General features: G+C 38.4%; 1 protein-coding gene across 14 annotated transcripts in view; it reads left to right on the forward strand.

Annotated features, from left to right (window-relative positions):
- Positions 1 to 17,679, forward strand: part of map2 (microtubule-associated protein 2) — a 256,918-nt gene that overhangs the window by 221,362 nt on the left and 17,877 nt on the right. For 11 of the 14 annotated variants that reach the window (XM_052024106.1, XM_052024095.1, XM_052024084.1 and 8 more), the window contains 7 exons: positions 3,482 to 3,727; positions 5,379 to 9,665; positions 9,872 to 10,075; positions 10,344 to 10,475; positions 11,080 to 11,156; positions 13,508 to 13,681; positions 17,406 to 17,553. In XM_052024106.1, the coding sequence (XP_051880066.1) occupies positions 3,482 to 3,727; positions 5,379 to 9,665; positions 9,872 to 10,075; positions 10,344 to 10,475; positions 11,080 to 11,156; positions 13,508 to 13,681; positions 17,406 to 17,553 (5,268 nt within the window). The remainder of the gene's footprint in view (positions 1 to 3,481; positions 3,728 to 5,378; positions 9,666 to 9,871; positions 10,076 to 10,343; positions 10,476 to 11,079; positions 11,157 to 13,507; positions 13,682 to 17,405; positions 17,554 to 17,679) is intronic. The other 3 variants (XM_052024178.1, XM_052024187.1, XM_052024205.1) reach the window with 3 other exon arrangements.

The raw sequence follows: 17,679 nt of genomic DNA on the forward strand, positions 1-17,679 counted from the left end.
GAATTCAGTGCACTTCACTGTCTTTGCTTTTATTCACAATGTCTTTCACCTATTACTGCACTAAATGTGTGAGTGCTTGCTTCACATAGCTTTCATTTCTGGCATGCCCGTTTTACATTCACTTCAGTAATGATGGAAATCACTGAAACACTTTCAGCTCTTGGCCTGTGACACTAATTTATTTGCAGTGTTGAGCTTTCTGCATACTACGGTACCAAAGGAAATGTCAGCTTGTGTACTAACTCATTATGAAATCTTTAACTGCAATTCAAATGTATGTTTTTTCCACTCGTACAAGATCTTTTGATGGTGAGAAGCAGGGCTATTAAAACTATTTATTGTTGTTCTGTCCAATTGCGAATCCCTTTGCACAGCTTCAAATATGCTGCACATTTTTACAAATTTGATACACTTTACTCAGGTAAAACTAGGGTATTGCCATTACAGGTTAGTGTAAAGCACAATCTGTTAGTATTTTCTCCTACTCTATATATAAAAAAAACATAAATCACCAACATTAGAGGCTTACCCATCTAGTAATAATATAAACCATTTAAAAAAAGAATTGGAACCCATTTTGTATAATGAGAAATTGGTCAGTCATTTTGGTAAATTTCACATTCACTAACTTGATTGGGAATAGATGAATTGGCATAAAAGCAGGTTTATAAACAAAATGATATATGTGAATAAGTTAGATTTGATCAAAAGTTGCATGAAATTATTCTCCACCATCAGCACAATTTAAATTAATAAACATCTCAAATTTAATTTTTATGAAAGGGCAATCATTGAACCATACAATCTTATAGCCCAGGAAGAATCCATTTGACCCTTTATCCTAGTGCCAGCTCAGTTAGTTCCATTCCCCTCCATAATCCTACAATTTTGCTCTTTCAATTATGTGTCAAATTCCCTTTTGAAAATTACCACTACATAAGCTTTCTCCATCCTTTCTAGCAGCATATTCCTGACTAAAATATCTTGTTGCATAGAAAGAACTTATCTCCCTTTTTGCTCTTTTGCAAGTGTCTGCTATTTATTGAAATGTTAATTGAACTCCACACATTATCACCTCAATTCAAATAATTCTACAAATGTAACTTCCATTCAGGTCACAAGCTCATTGTCTACAGCAACACCACAGGTGCCAAAAATCCTTCCTACTTTATTACTTCTACCTTCCCTTACAAGACAAGCCTTGCCAGCAGATGTTATGAAGAATTGGATTGGTTGCAATGTTTTTCAAAATAGTAATAGCAAAGAGAGAAAGCTTAACCATTTTGTGTCACCTCATCTTCCTTGATCCACTGTGCTTCAGCCTGGTTTTTATCTTATATATAGTTTAAATAGCTACCATCCTGGATCAAGATCCCATCACTCTATGAAACTTTTGTCCTTAGATTTGTATGCCTTAGTTCTGACTAAAGCAAAAATAAATAATGAATGTGAGATTTAAAATAGAAATTGTGAATGTGAAAAAAAGATGGCAGGGAGTGTAAACATTGGTTAATCAGCTTCTGGAATAAAAAGAAATTCTCCATCGCCTAATCAGAGTACTTGTACTGATCAAGGGTTCTTTCATTTGTTACCCTGACCTTCTCTTGAAAATGTTAATTGGCCTGCAGTGCATTTCCAGCATTTTGTTTTCATTTGTGTACAGTAATCAATGTTTACTAAGGTGGTTGAGTTCAACATTAACTAATGCTAGTTTAAAAACATGCCAGTTCCGTACTGGATCACACCAAAGCTTACATTAAAAATCAGTGCCAAAGACTTTGCAACAGATTATAGATAAAATTCCAGTTATTACAGAAAATATTTGAAATGATGACAGAAGAGGCTGCCGATGCTGGAATCTGGAGCAAAAACTAAACTGCTGGAGGAGTTCAGTGGGTCGAGGAACATCTGTTGGGGATAGGGGAGGAGGAGGAGGAGGAATTGTCAACGTTTCCGGTTGAGACCCTGCATAAGGACGGAGAGTGGACAGGGATGATAGTTGGTATAAAGAGGAGGGACAAAGGCGTGAGACATGGGTCCGGTGATAGGTAGATTGAGGAGCGGTGAAGGATGATGGGCAAAAAGAGTCAGGTAGGGAGGGGGTGGAGTTAGGAGGCAGGTGTGTGGGTGATAAATGGAAGTAGACAAGGAAAAAGAGATTTCTGTATCTTCCTTAGCCATAGCTGAGGTACTGGACAACTGGAGGATGGCTAATGTTGTGCCTTACTTTAAGAAGGGCTCCAAGGATGAGCCAGGGAACTAACAACAGTGATGGGTAAGCTACTGGAGGGGATTCTGAGAGACAGGATCTACAGTATCTGCATTTGGAAAGGCAAGGATTAGGGATAGTCAGCATGGTTTTGTGGGTGGAAAATGGTGTCTCACAACTTTAGTTTTTTGAAAAGGTGACCAAGAGGATTGATGAGGGCAGAATAGTAGATGATGTCTGCATGGACTTTAGCAAGGCATTTGACAAGGTCCCATATGGTACCAAAGGTGAGATCACTTGGGATCCAGGGTGAGCTAACCAAATGGATATAGAATTGGCTTGGTGGAAAGAATCAGAGGGTGGTAGTGGAGGGTTGTTTTCAGATTGTTGGCCTGTGACTAGCCATGTGCTGCTGGGTCCCCTATATATTGATCTGGATAAGAATGTGGGTTTGTGGATTTCACCCAAATTGTTGGTGTGGTGGACAATGAAGAAGGTTATCTAAGGCTTCAACAGGATCTGGATCAACTGGGAAAGTGGGCAAAGGAATGGCAGACGGAATTTAACTTAGACAAGTGCGAAGTGGTGCATTTGGGGAAGTTAAGCCAGGGCAGGACTTACACAGGGCTAACATAGTAAATGACAGGATCCTGGGGAGGTTTGTAGAACAGAGAGCTCTAGGGGTACAAATGCATAGTTTCCTGAAAGTAGTGATACAGGTAGCCAAGCTGGCGAAGAAGGGATATTGCACACTTGCCTTCAACAGACATGGCACTGAGTACAAAATTAGGATGGCATGTTACAGCTGTGTAGGATGTTGGTGAGACCATATCTGGAATATCGTGTGCAATTCTGGTCATAATATTATTACGAGCTGCCAGGGGAAGTGGTAGAGGCTGGTACAATTACAATATTTAAAAGACATTTGGATAGATACATGAATAGGGAAGGTTTAGAGGGATAAGGGCCAAATGCAGGCAAGGTGGCCAAAGGGTGTACTCTGTGACTTGTGCAACACAAATGAAGATTTTGATCTGTAACTGTTTTAGTAAAATATTTAAATTTAAGTACTCACTTCAAGCTCACCTCAGAATTCATACCAATGAAAAGCCTTCGAAATGTTTGAAGGGAGACCGACCATGCCAGCGCTATCAATTCTAACCTTATACTTCATTTATACAAAGCAGAGCTGAAAGTGTCCCATTAAAACTGTTACGTTATAACATCTGTGTTGTCTTTTGTCCTGACATGTCCACTTCTTCCTTTGAGTAGAAGTTGTTGAGAGTCCAGCGTCTGATGAAGAGGAACCAGCTGTAGCTCATGAGCAAGAACATGTTCAGGAGCCTTGGTCTGCTGAGCACTTAGTGCAAGCAGAAGCTGTGGCCCAACCCTGGGATACCAAATGTGTGGAAGTCACATCATCAAATGAAGACAGTGTACCAGCTGAAATTCCCAATGGAAAAGGCATGACTCATAGAGAGATTGGGTCCATGGAAGAAATGCCACCTTCTCTTGAAGGTGTGTCTTCCTGTTGACTTCCATATAATGACAAATGCCTTTTGAGAATTTTCTTATTAACAAGTTTTTGTTGATTGTTGGTAGGTGTTGCTTGAAGGATAACTTAATGGTGCTTAAAGTGCTTTGGCTGATCTGATGCTGGCTACAGGAGCAACAATAATTTCCCACCACTGTTGTTGACGCTCAAGTTATTTTGTTTTCATGCTTGGCAGTTGAGCTGATTTTTTTTTAATTGCACATAAGGCTTTCCATTGCCTAAATGTTTGCCAGTTACATTGCTGATAGGTTATCAATTTTTTTAAAGCTAATTCACCTGCTTTCTGGTTATTAGGCTTACCAGTGATTAAGTTGCATTTTTGTATTTTCAATGTACGTCAGGGATTATTTTAAAATAGATTATTTTGCTTCATATTTCAGTGCTGACATCTTGCATTTATTGTTTTATTCAGGCTGTGGCAAATGCTATCATCTTTCTGTTTTCAGTGATGGGCAAATAAAATGGTTGTTGTGAGAAATTAAAATATAAATTCAAATGCATAGCTTTTGACATGATTTTGTCAAAAGATCACTGTGCAATACACATACACTGTACTGTGTCCATTAATATAGTAATAGACTAACTAAACGGTAGAGATGCATCCCAGAAACAACCCCTTCTATAGGCTGCAAATCGCACCCCTCCCCTCTTTTCCAGCTTCCAATAAGATGGCAATAAGAAGGCTATTCACTATGGGGAAGAAGTATATCAAACACCAACAATCTCCCCCCACCCCCCAATACTATCTTTCATGTCCCATCCCTCCTCTCTTTCACCTAGCTCGTCACTCCCACCCTTTTCAACCCCACATACCCCAATATACATCCTATACCGCATGTTCTTCTACATTTTCATTGGAAGGACCAAATAACTTATCCAATCAAGAATCAGCATTCATAGTCTCACAGTCTGCATTCACAGCTCCAAATCATGTGGGAAACAGAAATTACAAAACATCCGGAGTTGAAATTATATGGGTTGTGCATTGAACATATAGAGGGAAGTAGGTGATCACAAAGACCATGAAGAGGAATTAGTCAAAGATATAAAGGTGACAAGAATAGCAAGTGTGATAGTGTAGAGTGAATAAATGGAAGACAAATGAGGAAATAGTAAGCAAAGGTTAATTGGATATATTAGGTAAGCTTCTGTGAAAGTGCAGAGAGAAAGATAAAAAGAGCAAAAAATATCTTTTCTTCCTTGAGTAAATCATGGAAGGTCAACTTGTATATCCACTGAAGCTTTGATGGCAATCTGTGGTGTAAATAAACATAGAAAATTGTGTTTTGGAAAATTTCAAGTTTAGTTTGTACAGTCTCTTCAGAGCTAGACCAGCATTAATTCACTCATAAAATGTAGTTTTATGTTAGATTTCTCTATAACTACAGTTCTGAGAATCAATCAAAGTTTTGTTTATAAATACAATTGAGGTCCAACAATATGACAATTTTTTCACCAACCCCAAGTATTCTGCTATAGATCTTAGTAAATTTGTACGGTAGAACTTTATTCCACACATATGCCTTTTGAGCAGGGGAAGATGTATGGATTGCTTTTACAAATCATTGAGTTAATTCTATGCATGCAACCAAACTACTTGAGATTTGCTTACAGCCACGAAGATGGACAAGCTGTCAACAGGTGGAGAACCCTCTGTTGCTAGTGGGGGAAGACCAACGTTGCATGAAGTGTCAATTACAGAGTTGAAAGATAAGACTGTTGAACGTACTGAACAACAAATATCTGACCTGTTACCTTCTTCCACACTGGGTAAAGATAATGAAGCTCTCAGAGGAACACCAGGAGAAGTCTCTGAGATACAGAATTCATTTCCAACTGCTATTTTGCAAACCCAACCTCTAGCTCCACCTGTCAAGAATGAACCATGTCCAGAAGAGTTAGTTGCTTCTAGTATTGAGACTTTAACTAGCCATCATGAAAGTTCATTACAGTTCAGTGCTTATGAAGATGAATGCATCCCTGTGGCAGCAGCAGAAAGCATAGTCGCTCAAGTCCCACCAAGCTCTGTCCAGAAAACAGGTGAAACCATAAAACCCCAACATGCTTCATCAGAAATAACATCCAGCAAATTAGTTTTAGATAAAAATAAAATACCTTCACTAAGTCCTAACATTAAGGATTTATCTGAAACATCCAGTGCAGAGATTACAGAGGCTGGTTGTTTGAAAGAAAAGGATATTTCTGCAAACGTTGTAACTGATAAGGAGAGTGCAGCAGCTTTACGAGAAGAGCCATTTGCTGGAATCTCTGTTACTGAAGGCAAAGATGTGTTGCATCAGCAAAAAATACCAACAGATTCTCTTGCAACCACTGTTTTTGTCACTAAAGAGGAGCAGCAGGTTCCTCAGGAAAAGCCTGGAATGCCTGAGGAAATGCATTTAGAACAAACACTTGCAGATGCTGATAGTGCAGTTAAGGATGATGCTATAACTTCAGAAGCTAAAAGGAAAGAAATGCCAGATACAATAAAACTGGTCGAACATATAGGTGATGTCTTTTCAATGCCAGAAGACAGACCAGAACATGTTGAATATAACTCTATAAGAAGTGCAGAAAACTTAAGGGATTCAAAGGGAAAACCAGCAGTTGAAGAGAAAATTTCCAGTGCAATAGAATTATTACCAACTGAATCTTCTAAACATGTGCCTGAACAGTTAACAACCAATCTTCCATGTAAGGAAATGGATAAAGCTGATCAAAAAGTAGAAGTTTGGCAATTAACTGATGTTACGTCTGCTCAATCCTATGTGGAAGAAGCTAATCGAATTGTACCATATAGCATACAACCTGCCGCAGGTGATGCAGCTGATAGTTTAAGTAATGGTTCAATGCTTGAGATGATTAAATCAGACCAATGTGCTATTGAGCAAAGTATGGAGAAGATTCATGATACATCCACAAAAATTGAAGAAGAAAGCACTCACCAGATATTTTCCAAAGAGAAGGAGTCTGAACCACTGGTGCCCGCACCCACCGATTCAGATATCACTTCTGAAAAAATTGCAGTAAATTCAATTAATCCAATAGTGGAAAGCAAAAAAACTGACACTGCTAATGTGAGTTTAAAAGATGGGACAGTGGTGGATCAACCGGAAGTATCAAAGTATTTTGAAACATTTGTTTCAAAGGATGATCAGGCAAAAGTAAGCGAACAGCCTGGGGATGGTTATTATGAATTGACCATTACAGAGGAGAGCAGTTCAAGGCTACCTCATGAAGTGCAGCAGAGCTCCGAGGCCCCATGTGAAAAATCAAAAGTTGATGACGGCAAAGTTGAAAATAATATTTTGGCAGAAAGAATTCATTACAGCACACTTGCGCAGTCACCTCTCCCTGTTGATGACCAGACTAAGCCCACCACAGGAAATGAAATTAATTTTCCTGCCACTCACAGCAATGGAGAGATGGCAATTTCTCAACAGCCTGATTCAAGTGGTGATGTGAATGTTTCTGAAGGACTACAGAAGCTAGTGCTGAATTTACCAGCAACCTTTTTAGATTCAATATCACTTGAGGTGGAAACAGAGAGCCAAGGTCCCCCAGAATCTTTGTCGCCACTGGCGTCTGACATCCTTGCCTGTACCAGGGGAATAAGCTTGGATGAGTCAGCAGACTTTTTCCCCGCTCCAACACCTGCCGAGGAGAAGCAGATTTGTTTTCCCGTTGAAGCAGACAAAAGCAAAAGTGTGCCCACGTACGAAGAGAAGTCAGCTAATGAAAACCTGGGATTAGATCCACAGTATGCTTACTCCCATACTTTGAAGCATGATTACAAAAATGACAGTGTTGTGGTTCCTGACTTGCCTGAAATGTTGGATTTAGGAGTTGGTAGAAGCAGACTGGGCTTTGAGGGCACAGAAACAGAGATGGGCCGAAGAGCATCCATGCCTGCAGAATCTGCCTCTGGCTCGGAGGCTTTAAGTGAAAGCATCAAACTAATCATTAAAAATGTTGGTCAACCAGAGGAAATGGGCTATTGTGTGTTTGAATACTCTGCTCCCTTACCCACTCCTGAGGAGGTTAAAAGTCCTCTGGAAGATGGAAGCATTTTCCTTCACAAGATCCGCACAGCTTCTCAAACTATTGATGAGGAAAGTATCAGGAGGCAAATAGATGCAAATAAGCATAAAGAGGATTCACATTTTAGAATTGCCACCCTGTCTGAAGACAGTGAATTAAAAATAATGCCCATTATGGAAGGGCAATCAGAAATTAAGAATGAAGAATCAGTTTCAATAGATGTTCCAGACCAGGTTACTAAGACAGATTCTGGATCTGTTCATTTATCTGATGTCCCTGAAATTAAAGAATTTGATCAAAATAAGGCTATTGATGCTTCGAAAATTGCAGTAGACTCTTTAAATAAATCTCTGGATTATTTGCCAACTGAGTTTACAGGACCAGAAGCACCTTTGAAACTAGAGTCTGTGGATCAAAAACTCCCTGAGAAAGATGCTCCTATTCAAGAAGCAGCTCAGCCTAAGAAAACTTTGGATGATGAGACTAAGCGTAGTTCGTCCAACAGAGTTACTGTAACAGTTTTAGAAATGGAGTCAGTAAGGTTTGGGAAAAGTGCTTCTGTACAGGAACCAACTCAAACCAAGAAAACATTTGAAGATAAGCCAAGACCTATTTTGCCCAGACAGGATACTGTGCTTGATGTTGACATAGAAATGGAGGCAGATCACATACTTTGCGAGAAAGCTGCTTCCATTCAACAAGCTGTTCAACCTATCCAGGTCTTGGAAGATGAACATAGACCCCATTTGCCCTGTGAGATTACTGTAGCAGAATCTGTTCATCATGAAGTGACTGAGGAAGATGCTTTCATTCAAGAAACACCTCAACTCCAGGAGCTTGTGGAAAGTAAGTCCGTTACACAAAGTGAGGCTACCTTAACTGAAGTGAGTGTGAAAACTGACGCTGTTGACCACAAGATGCCTGAGAAACCTGCTCATGTACAGAAAACTGCATCACCTGAGAAAATAATGTCTGATGCCCCTAAGCCTAATCTGCCAAGTGACGTTAATGTCCTTGACGTAGGTGGAAAAATGGAACAAATCGATCAGATATCTGAGAAAATTGTCCCTCCACCAGAATTGATTCAAACTGCTAAAATTAGGGAGGATGACATGGAGCCTGGTTTGCCCAATGTGGCTATTGCACTCAAAGATGATTTGGAAGCTGTACACTCTGATGACAAAATAGAGAAGAAGCCTGCTCCTGCACAAGAATTGATTCAAGCTGAGCGAACTGCTAAATCAGAAACTGTGCCTACATTGTCCAGTGATGTTATTGAACAGGCAGTCACTCAACCTGTGAAAATCACAGAGGATGAAACTAGGACCACACCTCGTGAAGTTATTGTATCAGAGGTTTCAAAAGCAGAACTGCCTGATTATAGAATCTCTGCTTCTGTGCAAGAATCGGCTGTAGCTGAGAAAACTATCAATGAGGAAACTAAGGCTAATTTGTTGATTGAGGTTACGGTGCCAGAAATCGTTTTGCAAATGGACCCTGCTGACTACGAAGTATCTGAAAATATTGTTCCTGTGGAAGGAACTGAAGAGAGAGGAATTGTGGAATCTGTTGTTACAGTAGATGATGACATTATTACAGTTGTTCAAACCACATTAGAAGGAGGAGAGGACATGGGCCACAGTGTGAGATTTGCCATAGCTGATGGTGATGACACTGATGATGTTTTTACACGCAGTGAACAAACCCATTCAAAAGAAGAACAAGTTCATGAGCCTCCTGTACAAACTGCTGAAATTGTGCTTATCCCGGAGAAGATACAGATCCCGACAGACTTGAAAGAAGATGAGAGTATTGATGAATCAGTAATGGACACTGACAGCTTCTGGATGGACACACAAGGTGCCTGTAAAGCCTTACTAGCTATCATCCATGACAAGATAGTAAATTCTCTTTATTATGTATAGTTTAATTATGCCATTTAGACTGTATCCTTTAATGTTACTGAGTTTTTAAAAGTAACATGAATTCAGTTTATGCTTTTTATTTTCTCCCTCATAGTATCGCTGTTGCCATTTAAAGTGATTTCTTGCACTTTAATTCTGCAGATGAAGAGAGTATCATAGTAACACAACCCGCTGCTGTCACAAAACAGGAGAAACCAGAGAAGGAATTCAGCAGCCCGTCTTTGGATAAACATAGGAAAGGGAAAGTGTTAAAAACTGCAAAAAACAGAGCTTCTACGCCTGAGAGAAAAATAATCAAAAAAGATGTCAGTGTACTCTCCAAAGAAGACAAAAAGAAAAGAAAAGGTTCATACAATGGAAGCAATTTTTATTTTCACTTATTCCATTTTTGTGATGTGAGGTGTTTGTATTGTGCCCATGTAACGACATTATGTTCTCTGTGAGATTTGGCTGTAGAAACGTTAGAGAATAAACAATAACGGGAAGTAGCAATATCTAATTTCCTGAATTGTTCTATTGTTTCCTTTAATGAAAAGTGGATGTTGAACATTCCACCTGCCTAGCACTTTGTTCCTGTCCTCATATATTTGCTCTTGTCTTTCCTCTCTAACAGTGTATAAGAAGTCTGAACTTGCTAAAAAAACAGAGATTCAGACCCGGTCTCCCTCCAGGAAAATCATATTAAAACCAGCTGTAAGATATCATAGACCAGCTCACGTCCCTTGTACTAAACGGAAGCAGACAGGTGACTGTGTAAACACCGCAATGTGGCTGGCAAACATGGACTTTACTTCATTGCTGGACTGGCTTTTTTCCTGCATTTTCTTTTGAGCCATTAGGCTATATATGGCGCTTTTCATTTTGTTTTTCTTACAGCTGTCATGATCACACATGCTTGTCATGCACAAGCTTGCAAGTACGGTGGTCTTAACCTTGAAGTGGTGGTGTAATTATTTGTGGGAGTTTGTTTAGATTGCTATGTGCTGGTGGGAAAGTGTTGCAGCCTGCATCATGATATCCATTCACATTAATTCTCTTGTTGAGAGGTACTCAGGTATAACTTGCATTACATGCAGTATTTGTTTTCCATTTGTGTTTTTTAAGACGTATATTAGCTTTACTTTGATAAAATAAAACATTTATGTACTAAGATTTCCTCCCTAAGGAGCTTTATTTATTTGCTAGTTTGGGTAATTTTGTACTTCATTACTTTGCTTCCCATTCTATATGATGGTGATAATATTAAATTCATTTTGCTTTCATACACATCTCAACTTGTATCTTGATTAAAATGAAAATCTTTCCAGTCAATAATCCAATGTTCTAATACTAATATTCCTTTTGCCTAGCTCCTGGAAGTGTTGAGGGTGCATACATTATAGACCAGAAATTTTCTGTTGCTAAGCAACCCAAGGAGCGGATCACAGTAAGTAAATTGCTGATAAATGCATTCTGTGCACATTATGGAAGATGGGACAACTTGAACAGCAGTTAATTTTTTTTCATTTGAAATATGTGTATGTGAAAGCTACACACATTTCTTAAATTCCTCAATCCACAGATTTTGAAAATAACTTTTTAATCTTGGGTGAGTTTTGCCTGGTTTTAGTTTTGGATTGTTTTGAGTTAATTCTAGCTCATAGATATTGAATATTTGTGCTGTGTCGTACACAGAGCAAATATTTGACATAAGCATAGTTAGAAACATTCTATTAAAGCTTATAAAATCTGCTGATTGAAACTTGATGCTGTTCGATAGAGACATTCAAAAACTTCACACAGAAGAAAACATTTACACTTATACTTGGATACCAGATTTTTTGCACGATCTTTGTAAATTCAAATAAAACAATTTAGAAGACTTCAGAACTCTTTGGCCATTTGCCATCTTTCGTATTCTTCCTTGTATACAGACTACTCTCACTCTGGTGCTTGGCAATGGGAAAAGAGGTAATGAGGGAACCTGATTAGTATAGTCAAAGAAGAGTACCAGATAGCTGGGCCACTACTGTGTGTGCCTTCAGTGTCAAATGGACTAGAAGAATAGTGACATGCTGGATAGAGAAGCTGAAATCTAATTGGGACAGCTGATCAGTGATAGAATCAAAATTAAAAGGTGGAATAGAGCTTATTATAAGGCTACCTTGTGTGCTTTGAGGGGATTCTGGAGGGGGAGATCAATGCTATTGCAGACCTATCTCTTTATTTAAGGCTCTTCGCAAAAGACTGGGTTAGGCAGTTGGTGAGGAGTAATGCTGCAGTTGAAACTAGATTTGGGCTTCTAGAGAAACTAGTTTGCTGTCCTGTCATATGCATGATCTGTGCATGTCTAATTACTATGCTGATGGCGGATGTCTGTTGTGCTGATGTGAAAACACTAAACCTTGGGACGACAACAGGAGGAGGCTGTTATTAGAGAACATGCTCACGTAGCTTGGGTTAAAGAGGGGCAAAAATCTAACCTCCAGCTGGTGGAATTGCTGTTTCATGGATTATGGAATGTGAACGTGCTGTGAAGTTGGTGGCTATACGCACACGTATTTTATGATTAGTTACTATCATTGATCGTGCCACTGATCGGGAACTCTTGGAACCTCTTCTATTCTAAGCAAGGCCTCAATAGTTCACTATCCAACTAGTCTTGGGGACTATGCTGGAGAGGAAATTACATCATCTTTGCTCCAGTGACTCCATAGTGATGGGCCAAGACACCTAAGTTCAGAACCATAGCAACCTTTGTTTTTAAAAAGATCATGCAGGGAAGTTACCATGAAATCCCAAGAATAACCAAAAACAAAAATAATGTTTTTGAAAAGTGCATATATTCCAAAGCAAAATAATCCCTTTCAAATTGTAAAGCATACTTAGGATTTCTAGGACTTTCTCATCATAACTTTTGTATTCACCTCCATTGAAAGAACTGAACATAAAGTCACAACTGTCATTGAAGTTTCAGTGCATTATCATTTTAATTTTTCTTTGTTAAGGTTTCAGAAGCATTTCTTTTAAATGTACATTTTAGCTTGTCTTCTTGATGTCATTAATTCATTTTAGCAAGAATCTATTTTGTTTATTTTATTTACTTGCTAAGATACCAATAGCAGAATGTAGAACTATTATCTTGAATATGATGCTATAAGTGCATTATATACGGCAAATCCATTTATTTTTCTTCAGATTAAACTTAGTTACTTCCATTGTTCTCTAAACTATTGTTGCAATTATCTATTGATAACATGTTGAGAATTTGTAACAAATATACAGAATGAGCACAAGCTGTAAAATGGGGAGAGGTTGTGTGTACATCTTTGAACAGTTTATCCAGGACAAAAAAATGCTTTAAAAGATTAATCATTAAGTCACCCTCACATATAAAAACATAATAGTTTGTAAAATGACACCTTAATTATCTTGGGATCAACAAGACCTGGATGCCGGGGTTTAGGTATAGTGTTTAAGGCCAATTATACTGACTGCTGGAAAATTGCAACATGTAATATTGCTATGCAGAACATGAGAACTTTGGGTTGGGTGGGTGGGGAGGGGGGGAGGGCATGCGTGTTTGTCAACCAGAACAATCACGAGTAGCTGAAATTTATTGGGTATCCATAGTATCATACTAGTGCTGTTGCATAAAAATTTTGATATATTCATTTGAATATTAGGACATATCAAAACATGTTACTAATTTAAATTCTTATGTTTTCGTATTTTGTTCCATTTTTATGTTCATTGTCTTATCATTTTTTAATTTGCTTTATATTTTCTCATGGCAAGAATTCATCTACACTAACAAAGATTCCTACCTCAAAATTATCTTCCCTCCTCCCTGAAAGACCCAAATCTACTTGTTCTGCTGATAGAAAAGCCTTTATTGACCTAGATTATTATCCCAGACGGCCCTCGTCTGCTGGCCCTAGAGAATCTTTGAATGAGCAGCCTGTGAGAAAGGTAAGATGAAGAAATGTCCATGGTAGTAGTTTTTCTTCTTACGCAATGGTATTTCTACTTGGAATTGAAAAAAAAATTATACTCCAGTTTTTTGCCACTGTTGTGATGCTGAAACATTCAGGCTTTTTTATCTGTTAAATTTGGTCAGCATAAAGCTAATTACATGTACCCTTGATAAGCTTTGAACTTAAGCTCATTTAAGAGTTGACCACTCAATGACGTTCTCATTTGAATGACAAATTACTTTCTTCTGACATTTTCTTTGTGCTCTCATTCCAATCATAAAAATATGCCACTTTCAATGGCTATACTAGTCTAGAGCTAGCTGCCTGTGTGGTTAGCAAAGATAATCCAATACATTTTCAAAACATTTGTGCTGATGTTGATATCAGCCAATTCATTTAAATTAGTTAGTATTTGTTATTAAAATTCTGGACATATTAATTCAACTGTTTATTTTCTAGAGTAGCAGTAGTTTCCGGGCATGTCAGTTTCATTATGAAAAATACAATTGCTTTAATTCTGTGTAAATTTAAAACAAAACCAAAAAAAAATGAAATGGCATTGCAAGCTGAGTTACTTTTACGTTCTAGACAAAGGTCTCCTTGAATGAAAACAGAAAATGTTAGAAACACTCAGCAGGTCAGACAGCATCTGTGGAAAGAGAAACCGTTAATGTTTCAAGTCAAAGACCTTTTGTCAGAACTGAACAGTTTTTAGATTTTCAAAAATTTCCTTGATCCCTTCATAGTTTATTCCTGGTGATACCAACAATACCACTTTTCCAACAAGCGCATTAGAGAAATATCATAACAGCAGATAATTATAATCTCTCATCAGTTCATTTTTCAATATAAGACCATCTTTCATGTGGCAAAGCATCCTAAGAAAATGCACAAGAGTGTTATCAGGATTTGTCATCTACTTGCATATTGAGGCAGATTTGGTCAAAAGTTTTACGGAGTATCTTAATGAAAAAAAGATGGTGCACTTTGGAGAAGGGGATTCCAAAGTTAGGCTCTTGGCAGCTGAAGGCACGTCCATCAATAGTGGTACAGAAACGTTTAGCAATAATTAATCGAGATGTTTAATCAAGAGGTCAAAATTGGAGGGATGGAGATATACTGGAGGGATAGAAGGCTGGAGAAGATTAGAGACAGGAAAGGGTAAGGCCTGAGAGGGATTTCAACATAAGGATGAGAATTTTAGAGTTGATGCATGGCTTAATTGGGAACTTCTAGGTCAGGGACAATGGGCAAAGAGGATCTTGTACAAGTTACAGCAGTGGAATTGTGCTTGAAATGAAGAGTTCCAAAGCAGAATTGTAAAACAGAGTTGGATGATGTTGTGGCAGAGGTAATAGCAGGTCCTGGTGCTGTTGCGTATAAGTGGTCCAAATCTCCTTTTGGCGTCAAGCTTTCGAACACGCTGGCTCTGGTTTGGACACTTGCCAAGGAGTGAAATGATAAGTGGCTATGGAACACATTTTTATGGTGGAGACAAAGGGAATAACTTTGATCTCAATACCTAATCAAAGGAACTTAATGCTTAAACAATATTTTATGAGGGAGAAGCCATTAAACAGTTTAGAGATAATAGAGGAGTCAAGAAAGGCCAGGATGAAGTAAAGCTGATGTCGTTAGTATAGTTGAAAAAAATGGGCAAAGTGTGTTGGTGTTGCCAAGGTGCAGCATGTGAATGACAATTATGGACATCTGAGGATGCATCTTGGAGGACACCAGAGATATCACAGGAATAGAACAAGGAACCATGGTAGGTCATAGACTGACAATTTACTGGTGTGTTACAGATTTCTGAGCAAATCATTACACATCTTCATACACTATCTGAATGCAAGCTGCAGAGGGAAGCTTTTTCAGGAATCTGAAAAGCAAACATGGTGAAAATGAATTCATCAGACAGTGGAACAGGAATTCAAAACACCAAGAATTCTAAATAGTTATAGATAGATGTAATAATGCTAATATTTGTTAAATGGTTTCTGTAAGGGCATGGGGCTGAACTTCAAGTACCATCATCTGATGACCAGGTGCACAGGAAAATTTGTTAACTATATCCAGAGTCAGCTTATTATTCTGATGATGATGTTATCGCTGAGAGCAAACAAATGCAAAATTAAAGGAACAACTATCAGAATTTAAAGTACTAAAATGTTTTAGAACTTTAGAGCTGATGTTCTTTTTAAGGTGCAAGTTTTGAAAAAGATTAGCTACAGATGCTTGAAGAATTGCTATTTTCACCTATCTCCATGGCAAGGGGATCATAAGGATTTGACTTTGAATTAGGAGCAGGTCACTTGACACCTTAAGCTTGTTCAGCTATTCAGTAAGGTTATTGCTGATTTGATTTTAACCCAGCTCTGGTAATATTTGAGCCCTTTGTTTAGCAAGAATCTGTCTTCCTCTGTCTTAAAAGTAGTATAAGACTCTGCTTCCGTCCTGTTTGAGGAAGGAAGTTCCAAAGACTTTCCGCCCGGTGAGTGAAAAGATTTCTTTCATCTCTAAGTTAAACAGTTGACCCCTAATTTTTAAACAGTGACTCCTAGATCTAGATTGTTTCCTCTTGTAGGACATTTTCTCCACATCCACCTTGTCAAGTTGCTCTGCTCTGATGGCTTTAGAAATGCTTCTAATGTTTTCGTTATGACAGATATGGAGTGCACTGTTCTGTAGTTTCTTGCTTTCTGCCTCTCTCTCTTTTTGAATAAAGGAATTGTATCTATAATCTAATGGGACTTTCCCATGGCACTGCACATGCTAAAAGGCTATTTTTCCCCACCATATTCTGTCTCTGCTCATCCCCTGGACCCTTCACTATTTCAGGGTTGTTTGTGGGACTTTGCTATGCATAAAGTGGCATCCACGTTTCTATTTTAAGATTTAGCATGAAGTCCATCAAGACTAGGAGACTTGTCAGCTCACAGCTCTGACAATTTGCTCAATCCCACTTCACTGGTGATTGGAATTTCCCAAGGTTCTTTGTCTCTTAAAAGTCCTGATTTACAGCTATTTCTGGGAGTTATTTGCACCTTCTGTAGTGGAGAATGATGCAAAATACTCATTTAATTCATCTGCTACATCCTTGATTCTCATTGCACTTTGTTTTTGAAAACACCATTATATCACATCAAAGCATGGACAAAATACTACAAAGTCACTTCTTAAAACCCAAGTAATGATTTTAATTGAAATTTTGCTGAAGTATTTTTGTTCAAAGTGTATATTTCAAGAATGTGTTCGTGAACAGCAGTAAAATAAATTGCCTTGTATGTTATGCTAATACTTGTAGCCTGTGCTGAATGAGCAGAAAATAGTTTGTAATAATACCTGCCTTTAGCAGCACTGCATAACAATGAGTGGTAATTTATTCCTCATGTACTTGGAGATCCAAATCTTCACAACTGCGCATGACTATTTTGATAAATTTGCTGTGATGTGGAGTTTTTCTTGTTGCACCTTAGTTAGTTTTAAAAGCTTGTCCATTGCTCTGCTGGAAAAGGGAAAGAATTTTAAAACAAAATGCTTTAATTGCAGGTTGTGGGCACTTTTTGGGAGCTATGGAGATATGGGTGTAAGTGGGAATAACTCTTGGATATTAGACTTATCCCCATGGGCACAGATGCCCTGTTTCAAATTGTTATTATTACAAGCATTAAGAAAGTTGCAGAGTTATAGATAATAGTGACACGATTTGCTCTGTGCAGGATGCCACAGGGAGGAGCCCAGAGAAGCGTTCAGCTTTGCCAAGACCTTCTTCGATCTTGACCGCTCGCCGAGCTCCACCAGAAGAAAAGGATGCCCATTTTGTTCCGGCTACAAGCCCAGTTTATTCTGCACCAAGGCGACCAACAAGTTAGTTTTTGTATTTCTGTTTGAAACCTCATAGTTAACTTTTTTTTAAACGCTGTGCATCATGTTGAGTTTTCAGTCGTGTGAGATATGAACATGATGGTGGAAGGGTATAAAACAGTTCCACTG

The sequence above is a fragment of the Pristis pectinata genome, chromosome 1, assembly GCF_009764475.1.
Source record: "Pristis pectinata isolate sPriPec2 chromosome 1, sPriPec2.1.pri, whole genome shotgun sequence".
In the NCBI taxonomy this organism is placed as follows: Eukaryota; Metazoa; Chordata; class Chondrichthyes; order Rhinopristiformes; family Pristidae; genus Pristis; species Pristis pectinata.